The sequence below is a fragment of the Vicia villosa genome, unplaced genomic scaffold (assembly GCF_029867415.1).
Source record: "Vicia villosa cultivar HV-30 ecotype Madison, WI unplaced genomic scaffold, Vvil1.0 ctg.000860F_1_1, whole genome shotgun sequence".
Lineage (NCBI taxonomy): Eukaryota > Viridiplantae > Streptophyta > Magnoliopsida > Fabales > Fabaceae > Vicia > Vicia villosa.
Window position 1 is genome coordinate 492,640 of NW_026705389.1, and position 15,774 is coordinate 508,413.

The 15,774-nt window shown below is 33.7% G+C and overlaps 1 protein-coding gene across 1 annotated transcript; it reads right to left on the reverse strand.

Annotated features, from left to right (window-relative positions):
• Nucleotides 1–4,992: 4,992 nt before the first annotated feature.
• LOC131631750 (uncharacterized) lies at nt 4,993–14,656 on the reverse strand. Its single transcript, XM_058902515.1, has 9 exons — nt 13,954–14,656; nt 7,404–7,457; nt 6,439–7,202; nt 6,175–6,363; nt 5,983–6,091; nt 5,821–5,879; nt 5,574–5,736; nt 5,412–5,479; nt 4,993–5,310 (listed from the first exon to the last, which is right to left on the reverse strand). Exons 1-9 carry the CDS (start codon nt 14,654–14,656, stop codon nt 4,993–4,995), a joined length of 2,427 nt encoding a protein of 808 aa, XP_058758498.1.
• Between the last annotated feature and the right edge of the window lie 1,118 nt (nt 14,657–15,774).

Consider the following 15,774-nt stretch of genomic DNA (forward strand, 5'->3'; position numbering starts at 1 on the left):
CGGAATCATCTTGCTTCCTCCATCTTCCGTCTTCGTCATGGAGGCATGGTCTTATTTCCTCAGTCTTTGGCATCGTCTTACTTCCTCCACCTTCTATCTATCGACATTGTCTTACTTCTTCCAGCTTTTATTGTCATCGTGGCATAATTTTCTATTCATCGACGTCACCGCATCGCCGCCAATGGAAGCGGATTTATTCGTCGTCTTACTTCTTCCACCTCTATTGTCTATTCGTCAAGGTCACCACATAAACGTCATCACCAACCAGAAACCAATTTCACCACTTTTACCATGCTCATTTTATGCACTACAGCTAATCTTGACTTACACATCATTAATTAATTTGGTTCTGCAGCCATGATAATTCTAAATGTTAGGACAACAACTTCCATGGCCATGGCGATGATGAAGAGCGGAGATTTCCGGCGTACGGATGCGGGGCTGAATGTGGTTTCTGGTTTTTCTAATGTTTTTTTAGTTCTCGTTCAAAACGATAAAATTTGCCACATGCCATTATCTTAGCATCTAGATGCATCTGACGGGTGAAAAAGAGTGAAAGGCAGAGTAACGTTCGCGCGCTAAAGTTAGAAGATCCGCTTCCTTTCAAATGGATAAGGATTCTCTGACTTTGAAGCGGCAAAGTCAGGGTAACTTTGAATCAATATTATCCGCTCGATGAATCAAGTGTACCTTATATTAACACCTGTTATATTTTTATTAATAAAATTTAAACGTGAAAGCATCCCAAAGCAACCGGAAAAAAGGAATGCACCGTATCTCTTCCCATCATCCATGTCGTCGTCGTTGTCGTGGTGACATATCCTACTTCCTACATCTTTCATCTCCGTCGTGGCGGAATCATCTTGCTTCCTCCATCTTCCGTCTTCGTCATGGAGGCATGGTCTTATTTCCTCAGTCTTTGGCATCGTCTTACTTCCTCCACCTTCTATCTATCGACATTGTCTTACTTCTTCCAGCTTTTATTGTCATCGTGGCATAATTTTCTATTCATCGACGTCACCGCATCGCCGCCAATGGAAGCGGATTTATTCGTCGTCTTACTTCTTCCACCTCTATTGTCTATTCGTCAAGGTCACCACATAAACGTCATCACCAACCAGAAACCAATTTCACCACTTTTACCATGCTCATTTTATGCACTACAGCTAATCTTGACTTACACATCATTAATTAATTTGGTTCTGCAGCCATGATAATTCTAAATGTTAGGACAACAACTTCCATGGCCATGGCGATGATGAAGAGCGGAGATTTCCGGCGTACGGATGCGGGGCTGAATGTGGTTTCTGGTTTTTCTAATGTTTTTTTAGTTCTCGTTCAAAACGATAAAATTTGCCACATGCCATTATCTTAGCATCTAGATGCATCTGACGGGTGAAAAAGAGTGAAAGGCAGAGTAACGTTCGCGCGCTAAAGTTAGAAGATCCGCTTCCTTTCAAATGGATAAGGATTCTCTGACTTTGAAGCGGCAAAGTCAGGGTAACTTTGAATCAATATTATCCGCTCGATGAATCAAGTGTACCTTATATTAACACCTGTTATATTTTTATTAATAAAATTTAAACGTGAAAGCATCCCAAAGCAACCGGAAAAAAGGAATGCACCGTATCTCTTCCCATCATCCATGTCGTCGTCGTTGTCGTGGTGACATATCCTACTTCCTACATCTTTCATCTCCGTCGTGGCGGAATCATCTTGCTTCCTCCATCTTCCGTCTTCGTCATGGAGGCATGGTCTTATTTCCTCAGTCTTTGGCATCGTCTTACTTCCTCCACCTTCTATCTATCGACATTGTCTTACTTCTTCCAGCTTTTATTGTCATCGTGGCATAATTTTCTATTCATCGACGTCACCGCATCGCCGCCAATGGAAGCGGATTTATTCGTCGTCTTACTTCTTCCACCTCTATTGTCTATTCGTCAAGGTCACCACATAAACGTCATCACCAACCAGAAACCAATTTCACCACTTTTACCATGCTCATTTTATGCACTACAGCTAATCTTGACTTACACATCATTAATTAATTTGGTTCTGCAGCCATGATAATTCTAAATGTTAGGACAACAACTTCCATGGCCATGGCGATGATGAAGAGCGGAGATTTCCGGCGTACGGATGCGGGGCTGAATGTGGTTTCTGGTTTTTCTAATGTTTTTTTAGTTCTCGTTCAAAACGATAAAATTTGCCACATGCCATTATCTTAGCATCTAGATGCATCTGACGGGTGAAAAAGAGTGAAAGGCAGAGTAACGTTCGCGCGCTAAAGTTAGAAGATCCGCTTCCTTTCAAATGGATAAGGATTCTCTGACTTTGAAGCGGCAAAGTCAGGGTAACTTTGAATCAATATTATCCGCTCGATGAATCAAGTGTACCTTATATTAACACCTGTTATATTTTTATTAATAAAATTTAAACGTGAAAGCATCCCAAAGCAACCGGAAAAAAGGAATGCACCGTATCTCTTCCCATCATCCATGTCGTCGTCGTTGTCGTGGTGACATATCCTACTTCCTACATCTTTCATCTCCGTCGTGGCGGAATCATCTTGCTTCCTCCATCTTCCGTCTTCGTCATGGAGGCATGGTCTTATTTCCTCAGTCTTTGGCATCGTCTTACTTCCTCCACCTTCTATCTATCGACATTGTCTTACTTCTTCCAGCTTTTATTGTCATCGTGGCATAATTTTCTATTCATCGACGTCACCGCATCGCCGCCAATGGAAGCGGATTTATTCGTCGTCTTACTTCTTCCACCTCTATTGTCTATTCGTCAAGGTCACCACATAAACGTCATCACCAACCAGAAACCAATTTCACCACTTTTACCATGCTCATTTTATGCACTACAGCTAATCTTGACTTACACATCATTAATTAATTTGGTTCTGCAGCCATGATAATTCTAAATGTTAGGACAACAACTTCCATGGCCATGGCGATGATGAAGAGCGGAGATTTCCGGCGTACGGATGCGGGGCTGAATGTGGTTTCTGGTTTTTCTAATGTTTTTTTAGTTCTCGTTCAAAACGATAAAATTTGCCACATGCCATTATCTTAGCATCTAGATGCATCTGACGGGTGAAAAAGAGTGAAAGGCAGAGTAACGTTCGCGCGCTAAAGTTAGAAGATCCGCTTCCTTTCAAATGGATAAGGATTCTCTGACTTTGAAGCGGCAAAGTCAGGGTAACTTTGAATCAATATTATCCGCTCGATGAATCAAGTGTACCTTATATTAACACCTGTTATATTTTTATTAATAAAATTTAAACGTGAAAGCATCCCAAAGCAACCGGAAAAAAGGAATGCACCGTATCTCTTCCCATCATCCATGTCGTCGTCGTTGTCGTGGTGACATATCCTACTTCCTACATCTTTCATCTCCGTCGTGGCGGAATCATCTTGCTTCCTCCATCTTCCGTCTTCGTCATGGAGGCATGGTCTTATTTCCTCAGTCTTTGGCATCGTCTTACTTCCTCCACCTTCTATCTATCGACATTGTCTTACTTCTTCCAGCTTTTATTGTCATCGTGGCATAATTTTCTATTCATCGACGTCACCGCATCGCCGCCAATGGAAGCGGATTTATTCGTCGTCTTACTTCTTCCACCTCTATTGTCTATTCGTCAAGGTCACCACATAAACGTCATCACCAACCAGAAACCAATTTCACCACTTTTACCATGCTCATTTTATGCACTACAGCTAATCTTGACTTACACATCATTAATTAATTTGGTTCTGCAGCCATGATAATTCTAAATGTTAGGACAACAACTTCCATGGCCATGGCGATGATGAAGAGCGGAGATTTCCGGCGTACGGATGCGGGGCTGAATGTGGTTTCTGGTTTTTCTAATGTTTTTTTAGTTCTCGTTCAAAACGATAAAATTTGCCACATGCCATTATCTTAGCATCTAGATGCATCTGACGGGTGAAAAAGAGTGAAAGGCAGAGTAACGTTCGCGCGCTAAAGTTAGAAGATCCGCTTCCTTTCAAATGGATAAGGATTCTCTGACTTTGAAGCGGCAAAGTCAGGGTAACTTTGAATCAATATTATCCGCTCGATGAATCAAGTGTACCTTATATTAACACCTGTTATATTTTTATTAATAAAATTTAAACGTGAAAGCATCCCAAAGCAACCGGAAAAAAGGAATGCACCGTATCTCTTCCCATCATCCATGTCGTCGTCGTTGTCGTGGTGACATATCCTACTTCCTACATCTTTCATCTCCGTCGTGGCGGAATCATCTTGCTTCCTCCATCTTCCGTCTTCGTCATGGAGGCATGGTCTTATTTCCTCAGTCTTTGGCATCGTCTTACTTCCTCCACCTTCTATCTATCGACATTGTCTTACTTCTTCCAGCTTTTATTGTCATCGTGGCATAATTTTCTATTCATCGACGTCACCGCATCGCCGCCAATGGAAGCGGATTTATTCGTCGTCTTACTTCTTCCACCTCTATTGTCTATTCGTCAAGGTCACCACATAAACGTCATCACCAACCAGAAACCAATTTCACCACTTTTACCATGCTCATTTTATGCACTACAGCTAATCTTGACTTACACATCATTAATTAATTTGGTTCTGCAGCCATGATAATTCTAAATGTTAGGACAACAACTTCCATGGCCATGGCGATGATGAAGAGCGGAGATTTCCGGCGTACGGATGCGGGGCTGAATGTGGTTTCTGGTTTTTCTAATGTTTTTTTAGTTCTCGTTCAAAACGATAAAATTTGCCACATGCCATTATCTTAGCATCTAGATGCATCTGACGGGTGAAAAAGAGTGAAAGGCAGAGTAACGTTCGCGCGCTAAAGTTAGAAGATCCGCTTCCATTTCAAATAGCCTTTTTTGTTCAACTAGCTGAAGTATATGGCCATAATGACATTACACTCATATCAAATAGACTTTTTTGTTCAACATAGTCTCATCAACGTAGCCTCACTCTATATATTGGTTTCTAAAAAGTAATGGGGTGGCCATGGCCTTCCCCGGTCACCCCCTGGCTCCGCCACTGAACATAAGGTCTTCCAGGTAAACCAATGTTGCTGTTCCCTGCCGTACTTGGTCTATACTGGCTACCCAAAACAGGGTTCCTGTATGCTTCGATGCCACCGTAAGTTCTACTGGAACCAGCATTATCTCTAGGATATTCGTCATGGGAATAAAGTCCAAAAGGATGGGGTGATCTTGCGACATGAGAAATTTGACTTGGATATCCTCCAGACAAAGGATTCATGCTTAGCTGAGGTTCTGTCATATGACCAGGTGCATCCACCTGAAAACATATTGTCAAAATATTTTCTATGATCTGCAATTAACAGCACTGAAAAGTTTGCAAGTAAATAAAAAGTTGTAAAATAGGTTTATCTGACTAACTTGACTAGGCATCCTATAGCCGGTTTGAGAGTTTGGACAATGAGCTCTCCACTGTTGAATGCTACTTCCTGAGCAAAAATGCAATAACGTCGGGATTATTAAAGATAATTATACAATAAAATAGACTGGAAGATCGATAAGCAACTGTAAGTAGATAAAAACCTGTCGAACTTCCTTGATTTTGCAATGCAGGCCCAAAAGAAGACCGAGAAAAACCTCTGCGTGATAATATTGACGGGTTGTTATTAGATAGAGATGGAGTATCTTGCTTCATCTGATCCAAATACATCTGAGACTCGTCTCGGTTCAGTTCAACAAACAAAACCTTGAAATATAAATGAAGCTTTAGTATAGTAATGTATGATAATTTTATAGTCAGATCAACAAAAAGCAGTGTAAGTTAATATACCTGATCAAAATATTCATCGGAATTCGGCAAATCCTTGCTTTTAGGTAGAATGTAATTAGCTGCCATGGTCATAAAATAACAGAACAAGCATAAGATTCTTAAGTTAATAAAAATAAGATAAACTAAACACCAGTAGATAACAAGTAAAAGGTAAAAAAATACCAATCATGTTATTCAGAGCATCAACTGGAACTTCTTTGCCCATTTCTTTAAATCTTTTTTCAGACCGTCTCTTGTGCTCTTCTGGCTTTGGGAATACGACAACAGCAATCTGGAACGGACAAAATATTATATTATCAAATCTATAGTAAACTTATTTTTCTAGCTTCAACAAACAAAAAGACAAATAGCTACCTTTTGATAGTCAACAAAAGGCGTAAGCTTACGCTTACGTGCATTTTTGTACACATTTGTCTGATCGATTATATAATTGCGAGGTATGTTAGCCGCCCTGGACAGAAGTAAATTGAACATTGAACTTGCCTTGTCCATCAAACGATCAAACCTTTCACCATAGTTGTTTTTCCGCAACAGTCCAGGAACCTGAACATCATTAGATTAAGTAAAGATCGAAGATAGAAAAATGATAACCAAAAATTGATCGGAAGCTAAACTAACCTTCATTTGTTCAAGAATTAAGTTTGTGCCAAGCAAAACATAACGCTTCTCCGGATGATCTTTCATCCATTTTTCAGCCCATGTAGTCTTGCCAGAAGCCGGTAATCCTACCAGCATCATCAAGTCACAATCCTTTGGGTCGGAAAATGAAGGTCCTATAACTGCATTTCCATCTGCAACGGCCAAGGCCCAAGGTCTGAATCCTTCTTGAGGAACAAGTCCTTGTTCAACACTGAACTGCATCTGAACCACAACATTTTTCAACAGAACATGCGGAAAAAGTGCCCACTCCCAAGGCGAAACCTTTGGAAAAGAAGAATCTGCTCCAAGACCAAGGGAACTGACATCAAATTGATATGCAGTACCCAACCATTTACCATTCTTAGAGAAACCAATAGAAGCAAGTGGTTTACTCTCAAGATCAACGCAACAAACTATTGTATCACCAACACTAAACCTATCACCAAAATTCAAAAATTTGCCGGCATTAGAAAACTTGCCGGTGCCTCCATAACCATAGCTGTGTTTGGTCTCACCTAGAGTTCCAACAGCATCATCACCTCTAGAAACACCAAGACGACAAAGGTGCCGCTGGTCAGGAGGAGTGTCATCCGTATCAACAGGCTGAGCAGAAAGAATAACACAGCCATAACAATATCTACCCTTTGTTATTCCAACACTAGCTTTAGCACCAGACCAACAATAACCAAAGCCTTCCTTATGAAGGCCATATCCAACAAGTCCATTGCATTCAATGTTGAAATCTAACAATATCAATCATCAAACACATAGATTAACATTCAAATAACTATTGCCTCAATTATGATATTAAATAAATGTAAAATTAACCAACATTAATAAAGAAAAACCATATATAAACATACAAATTAAATAACGAAATTAAAGTGAGGATTTTAAATTTTGCGGAAGTGAGTGAGACTGAAAGAGTAGGGAAAAATAAATACCTAAGTCACAATCAGCGGAATTGAGAACCACTCGACTGTTTTTGCTTTCTTCTGCTGAATTAATCCTTCATCTTCTTCGCATGGGAAATGACGTTTGGAAGGAACCATCCTCTAATGAGACTGAGAACGAATGGAAATAGTTTTTGTTACAGAGAATATAAGATTTAGTAGCGGGAAGAAAACATAATTGAAATGAAGTCAAATAGTTTTCTTATAATAAAGTCATGCAATGACTAATGATGACGTGGCAATTTTATCATTTTGTTTTTCATTTTTGGTAAACTTTTAATTTTATCTTATAATAATAGTAATAATATTATTTTCAGATACTTTTTCCTTTAATTTTCTATTTATACATTTTATCCTTAACTTATATTTTATTTTATAATAGTAATAATATTATTTTTAAATACTTTTTTGGATGCAATTTATAAGAGAGAAAAATTATTAGTAAATTCCTATTTTAGGCAGAAAACATTCATCCAAAAATTAGTTGATGTATTATAGAAAGTAAATATTTTTTAAAACAATAAATAATAATGATGCAGTTAATTAGGAAGAAAAATTATTAAATATTTAGTAAAAATATATTATTGTTATTAATATTAAAAAAATTCGGTAATTACTATTAAATTTCAATTTTAGGAGGAAAAATTAATCCACTAACTTAACAATTTTTATAGGTGAAAATAGGGGAGATATTATAAGAAATAAATAATGTATTAAAATAATAATGTAATAATGATGCAATTAATAGAAGGAGAATTATAAAATATTCATTTAAAACATATAATAATTAAATAAATTTAGGGAATTAATAAATAGAACAATTAATATATTCAATGAAAATATAGAAATGCTAATAATAATTAAATAAATTTACAGAATTACTAATAAATTCCTACTTTAGGAGGAAAAATTAATCCACTAACTCAACAATTTTTATAGGTGTAAATAGTGGAGATATTATAAGAAATAAATAATTTATTAAAATAATATTAAGGGGAAATTTATTAATAAATAATTTATTAAAATAATGGTGCAATTAATTAATAGAAGGGGAAATTATTAAATATTCATTTAAAACATAGTATAATAATTAAATAAATTTAGGGAATTAATAAATAGAACAATTATTATATTCAATGAAAATATAGAAATGTTAATAATAATTAAATAAATTTACAGAATTACTAATAAATTCCTACTTTAGGAGGAAAAATTAATCCACTAACTCAACAATTTTTATAGGTGTAAATAGTGGAGATATTATAAGAAATAAATAATTTATTAAAATAATATTAAGGGGAAATTTATTAATAAATAATTTATTAAAATAATGGTGCAATTAATTAATAGAAGGGGAAATTATTAAATATTCATTTAAAACATAGTATAATAATTAAATAAATTTAGGGAATTAATAAATAGAACAATTATTATATTCAATGAAAATATAGAAATGTTAATAATAATTAAATAAATTTACAGAATTACTAATAAATTCCTACTTTAGGAGGAAAAATTAATCCACTAACTCAACAATTTTTATAGGTGTAAATAGTGGAGATATTATAAGAAATAAATAATTTATTAAAATAATATTAAGGGGAAATTTATTAATAAATAATTTATTAAAATAATGGTGCAATTAATTAATAGAAGGGGAAATTATTAAATATTCATTTAAAACATAGTATAATAATTAAATAAATTTAGGGAATTAATAAATAGAACAATTATTATATTCAATGAAAATATAGAAATGTTAATAATAATTAAATAAATTTACAGAATTACTAATAAATTCCTACTTTAGGAGGAAAAATTAATCCACTAACTCAACAATTTTTATAGGTGTAAATAGTGGAGATATTATAAGAAATAAATAATTTATTAAAATAATATTAAGGGGAAATTTATTAATAAATAATTTATTAAAATAATGGTGCAATTAATTAATAGAAGGGGAAATTATTAAATATTCATTTAAAACATAGTATAATAATTAAATAAATTTAGGGAATTAATAAATAGAACAATTATTATATTCAATGAAAATATAGAAATGTTAATAATAATTAAATAAATTTACAGAATTACTAATAAATTCCTACTTTAGGAGGAAAAATTAATCCACTAACTCAACAATTTTTATAGGTGTAAATAGTGGAGATATTATAAGAAATAAATAATTTATTAAAATAATATTAAGGGGAAATTTATTAATAAATAATTTATTAAAATAATGGTGCAATTAATTAATAGAAGGGGAAATTATTAAATATTCATTTAAAACATAGTATAATAATTAAATAAATTTAGGGAATTAATAAATAGAACAATTATTATATTCAATGAAAATATAGAAATGTTAATAATAATTAAATAAATTTACAGAATTACTAATAAATTCCTACTTTAGGAGGAAAAATTAATCCACTAACTCAACAATTTTTATAGGTGTAAATAGTGGAGATATTATAAGAAATAAATAATTTATTAAAATAATATTAAGGGGAAATTTATTAATAAATAATTTATTAAAATAATGGTGCAATTAATTAATAGAAGGGGAAATTATTAAATATTCATTTAAAACATAGTATAATAATTAAATAAATTTAGGGAATTAATAAATAGAACAATTATTATATTCAATGAAAATATAGAAATGTTAATAATAATTAAATAAATTTACAGAATTACTAATAAATTCCTACTTTAGGAGGAAAAATTAATCCACTAACTCAACAATTTTTATAGGTGTAAATAGTGGAGATATTATAAGAAATAAATAATTTATTAAAATAATATTAAGGGGAAATTTATTAATAAATAATTTATTAAAATAATGGTGCAATTAATTAATAGAAGGGGAAATTATTAAATATTCATTTAAAACATAGTATAATAATTAAATAAATTTAGGGAATTAATAAATAGAACAATTATTATATTCAATGAAAATATAGAAATGTTAATAATAATAATAATAATCAAATAAATTTAGGGAATTACTAATAAATTCCTACTTTAGGTGGAAAAAATCCACCCTCTAACTGAATACCTTTTACGGGAGAAATTAATTGATATATATTGAAAGAAATAATTTTTTAATACAATAAATAATAAGGATGAGATTAATAGGGGCGAAAAATTATAAAATTTTAGTCTAAATATATAAATGTTAATAATAATTAAATAAAATAAATTTAGGGAATTACTAATAAATTTCTACTTCAAATGGCAAAAATTCATTCAATAACTTAACAAATTTATAGGAGAAATTGGAGGAGATATTGCTAAAAATAAATAATTTCTTGAAACAACAAATAATAAAGATGCATTTAATAAGATAAAAAATTACTAAATATCAATCAAAATATATAAATGTTAATAAGAAATCAAAATATTTAGGAAATTATTAATAAATATATTTTAGGCTGAAAAATCAGCCTCTTTAATTCAGTCGTCATGTAAATTAAATACTAGGTGCTTAACCTTCGGAGCATATTCAGTGTCAATACCCTCTAGATGGTCTGGTCGCTCCTCACTAGGGGTGGAAATAGGCTAGGCTAGGCTAGGCTTTAGAAGGCCTGAGTCTGGCCTACGATAAACTTAAAAGGCCTAAGCCTGACCTAAGGCCTATCATAGGCTCAGTTTTTTGGCCTGGCCTGGCCTTTTTAAAAGCCTGGCCTAGCCTGAAAGCCTATTTAAAAAAGTCTGTATCTCATTAAATTTTTCAATTAATTTGTATAACTTAAGAAGTTTTGTAGGTCGACCTATATATACATATATAAGTGAACCTATTTAGCATTTGTTATATATATATATATATATATATATATATATATATATATATATATATATATATATATATATATATATATATATATATATATATATATATATATATATATATATATATATATATATATATATATATATATATATATATATATATATATATATATAGGGTAGCCAATTTAGCATTTTTTTTCTAATATATATGCATACATGAACCAACTTATTCAACATATCTCTAATATATATGAAAATATAGGCCGGCCTATAAGGCTTCATAGGCTTTTTTAATAGCCTAAGCCTGACCTATTAAATAAAATAGGCTTTTAAAAATGCCTGGCCTAGGCCTATGTAGGCTGGGCCGTAGGCCCCTGTAGGCCGGCCTGGCCTATTCCCACCCTTACTCCTCACCCTCATATTTCACCAAACATGCGTCATCCAATAACCCTATTTCAAAATCCTCCACCAAGCTAATAGTAAATTCTCTTCCATCGACCCACACTATTTCTATTTGATAAAATCATAGTACTTATCATAATGAGAGCATAATCCAACCTAGTTTTTCACTAGAAACTTCGTCCACCTTTAAGGGTGTGTTTGGTTCGAGGTAGATGGAGGGGAGGGGAGGGGAGGGGAGGGGAAGGAATATTTCTAATTAAATGTGTTTGGTTCTAATTTTAAGAGGGAAGGGGAGGGGAGGGGAGGGGAGCAAAACCCCTCCAAAACACACTTTTTGCGTCCCCCCAAATCGGGGGGATTTGGAGGGGAGGGGAGGTAATCTGAAAATTGATATTTTAAAACTTATTATAATTACTATAATATCCTCAGTTTTATGTTAATATTTCAAAATTATTTATTTTCTTTTATATTACTGTTCTCTTCTGTGATTTTTTCCGATTGCTTCTATCAACTTATCATAATTATTCTCCGCCTTCAAATTATTTAAAAAAATTTATCCTTAATATAAATCATAATCATTGTATTTTTTTTATTTTTTTTATAACTCTTTTATGTTTATTTATATTTTTTTCTAATTTTGTTATGTACCATATCATATTTTCTTTTATATCAAACTTTAAATCTTTTATTTTAATTTTTTTATTTATTTTATTAAAACATTTAAACCATTTATATTTAATAATAAATTATTTTATGTATATAATGTGTTGAATAATTCATTAAGATTTAAAAGTTGTTATAAACATATAATTTAATTTGTTTTTGAATATTTTATTCGAATTAAGTGAAATTAATTTTTTAACATTATGTAGTAAATTATAACTTTTTAGTCACTCAATATTAGAATTTTTACTAACAAAAAAATATGTATACATTTTTCACATTTGAATATCATATTGTATCACTTATATAAGATAATAAGGATAAAAATGTAAATTATTAATAAAACCCCTCCCCTCCTGAACCAAACATATTTTTAATTAAAATCCCTCCCTTCCCCTCCCCTCCCCTCGTTTGAACCAAACACCTATCTAATTAAAAAAATTCCCTCAACTCCCCTCCCCTTCCCTCCCCTCCATTAAAATCCCTCCCCTCCCCCTCATTTGAACCAAACAGACCCTAAGGGTCTGTTTGGTTCAAATGAGAGAGAGCAGAGGAATTTTAATGGAGAGAATGGAAGGGAAGAAGAGGGATTTTTTGTAATTATATATGTGTTTGGTTCAAACGAGGGGAGGGGAGGGATTTCATTTAAAAATATGTTATATCTTTGGTTCACGAGGGGAGGAGAGGAATTTTAATAAAAATTTACAATTCTATCTTTGCAATTGTATAATTTTTTTTTTGGAAGAAAAATACTTTATTAATCCAAAAAATTCATGAAGTACACAGTGATCCAAGGGATCCAACTATCAAGAGAACTAAAGAAACAAAGAAAACCTAACCAGCCATAAGACATGCTATATGGGTTTTGAGTTCTTTGCAAAACCAACCACAATATACAATTTTCTCAACAATACCATTGACAATATGGTTATACTCAGTAGGTTTGCTAAAACACACTTTGTTGCGATATTCTCAGACACCATAAACTGTTTTAGCTACAGCAAGCTTGAACAGCTTAGCTCTCCAGCCCTTGCCTTTACCATTCCTTATAACCCAAGGTAATTCAGCAGTCCAATCCCTAGGAGAATGCCAGATATGCATCCAATCCAACACAACAATCCAAATCTTCCTAGTTTCACAACAGTCAAAGAATAGGTGATCTATAGTTTCTTCCTCGTCACAAAAGATACATCTGTCACTTCCAAGAAGGCCAAATATCATCAATCTACTCTTGATGGCTAGCTTCCTATGATAGAGCAGCCATAGAATCATAGTTGCACGCGGTCTTGCAGGATTATTTGAGTAGAGTCTATACCAAGGTACTGTCAAGGTATTGGTGAGAGCATGATAAAATTCCCCACATTTGAATCTCCCTTTAAGGCATATAGCATCCCAAACCTGCTAATGATCCTACATAATTTCCCCCATACTCAGAATATCACGGAAAATCCAAGTGCACGTGGCTTTGGGTTGAACCTCTAAAATGCTCTGATTCTTTAGGTAATAGGCATGCACCCATTTAACCCAAAGACTGTCTGGTTTGTTGCAAATGTTCCACAGAAGTTTCAGCATTGTACAATTATTCCATACGCTCAAATCAATGATACAAAGACCCCCTCCTTAATGGGTTTACAAACTGAAGACCAAGCTACAAGGTTCTTGCGACTGATTGAGTCCTTACCTGTCCAGAGGAAGGATCGACAAATGGAATCTATTTTACTAATCACAGTTTTAGGAAAGGGAAAACATGTCAGCCAGTAATTTGCCAAAGCAAAGGAGAGACTCTTTATGAGTTGGAGCCTCCCAGCATAAGTTAAGAGCTTGGCAGACCAATGTCTAATCCTGTGCAGAATTTTATCAATTAATTCTAGGTAGTGATCAACAGATAACTTCTTGTGAGTAATGGGAACCCCTAAGTATTTGAAGGGAAGAGTGCCCTCCTTAAACTCAGTAAATCTAAGAAGACTCTCTCTCAATTCAGGTTGGACAGCACCAAAATCCATTTTACTTTTAGAGTTATTAATTTTCATACTTGTAGAATTCAGAAATTTGTGGAAGGACTTCACCATCAGTTCCACAGATATGAAATCCCCTCTTGAAAATAACAAAACATCATCAGCAAACATAAGATTTGTTAGGTTCAATCTCTTACACTTAGCATGATGGTTGAATTTTGAATCAAGTTGCATCTGATGTAAGCATCTCTGCAAGTTCTCCATAAGAATAGAAAATAGGTAAGGGGAAATAGGATCCCCTTGCCTAATACCTCTCTTAGCAATCAAAAACTTGGATAGTGATCCATTGATGTTAAATATGTAAGAGACGTTAGTTAAGGTATTCATGATCCATCTAATAAACTTTGAGGGAATATCAACTTCCTGCATAATAGTTTCAAAGGCATGCCAATTATTTATGTCATAGGCTTTTTGAAGATCTATTTGAAGCATACACCTAGAAGGACCCTGCTAGAACAAGATTTGTTCTGATCAATATTCTTAGTTTTGATGATAACAATGTATATGAATTTTGTATGAGATAATGTGGTACTCTAATACTATGCAATTTCCATTTCAGGAATTATATAAAGAGTATGCACAAAATCAGCGCAAGAAGCACTGACCCAGAAGGTTCAGCATGCAACATCAGAACATGGTCTGGCAAGACATCAGAAGATGGTCAAGCAGAATCAGAACATGGTCTATGGAAGCATCAGAAGAACTTGAGATCAGAAGCAGAAGCACTGAAGTTCTCATGGTATCACGCTCAGAAGCACTTCAAGGTCAGAAGACAAGAAGATGCTCTGCACCAAGCTGTTTGACTCTGATGATATTCAAACGTTGTTTACACAAACATCAGATCAGAAGCAAGTACTAGCTGGCAGGCTACGCTGACTGACAAAAGGAACGTTGAAAGCTATTAAAGGCAACGTCAGTAGACACAGCGAAAGCAAGGCTCGAGGTAGTTGACAAAAGAGTGAAACATTAAATGCAATGCTGTACGGATCACGCAAAGCATTAAATGCCCCCAACGGTCATCTTCTCAAACGCCTATAAATATGAAGTTCTGATGAGAAGCAAGGTTACGAACTTTGAACATAACACTCGATCCAAAAACGCTGAAACGCTGTTCAATTCAAAAGCTCTCATAACTTCATCTTCAACCTCACTTATTGCTGTTGTAATATCTTCGTGAGATTAAGCTTAAACTTTAAGAGAAATATCACAATTGTGATTATAGCTTTATAAGAAGCATTGTAACTCTTAGAATTTTGTTTAAATTAAGTTGTAAGAACTAGAGTGATCAGGTTGTTGATCAGAATACTCTACAAAGTCTTAGAGGGTATCTAAGCAGATTGTTCCTAGAGTGATCAGGTTGTGATCAGTATACTCTAGAAGACTTAGAAGTTGTCTAAGTGGAAAACCATTGTAATCTTGTGTGATTAGTGGATTAAATCCTCAGGTGAGGTAAATCACTCCAAGGGGGTGGGCTGGAGTAGTTTAGT

Bases quoted from the DNA above. Each gene is read 5' to 3' on its own strand.
- LOC131631750 (XM_058902515.1), bottom strand. From the start codon at position 14,656: ATGCAGGAAGTTGATATTCCCTCAAAGTTTATTAGATGGATCATGAAT. The intron at 7,458-13,953 runs GTAAGGACTCAA...GGATTAATTCAG, and splicing joins TCGATCCTTCCTCTGGACAG to CAGAAGAAAGCAAAAACAGT. The intron at 5,737-5,820 runs GTATATTAACTT...TTATATTTCAAG, and splicing joins CCGATGAATATTTTGATCAG to GTTTTGTTTGTTGAACTGAA.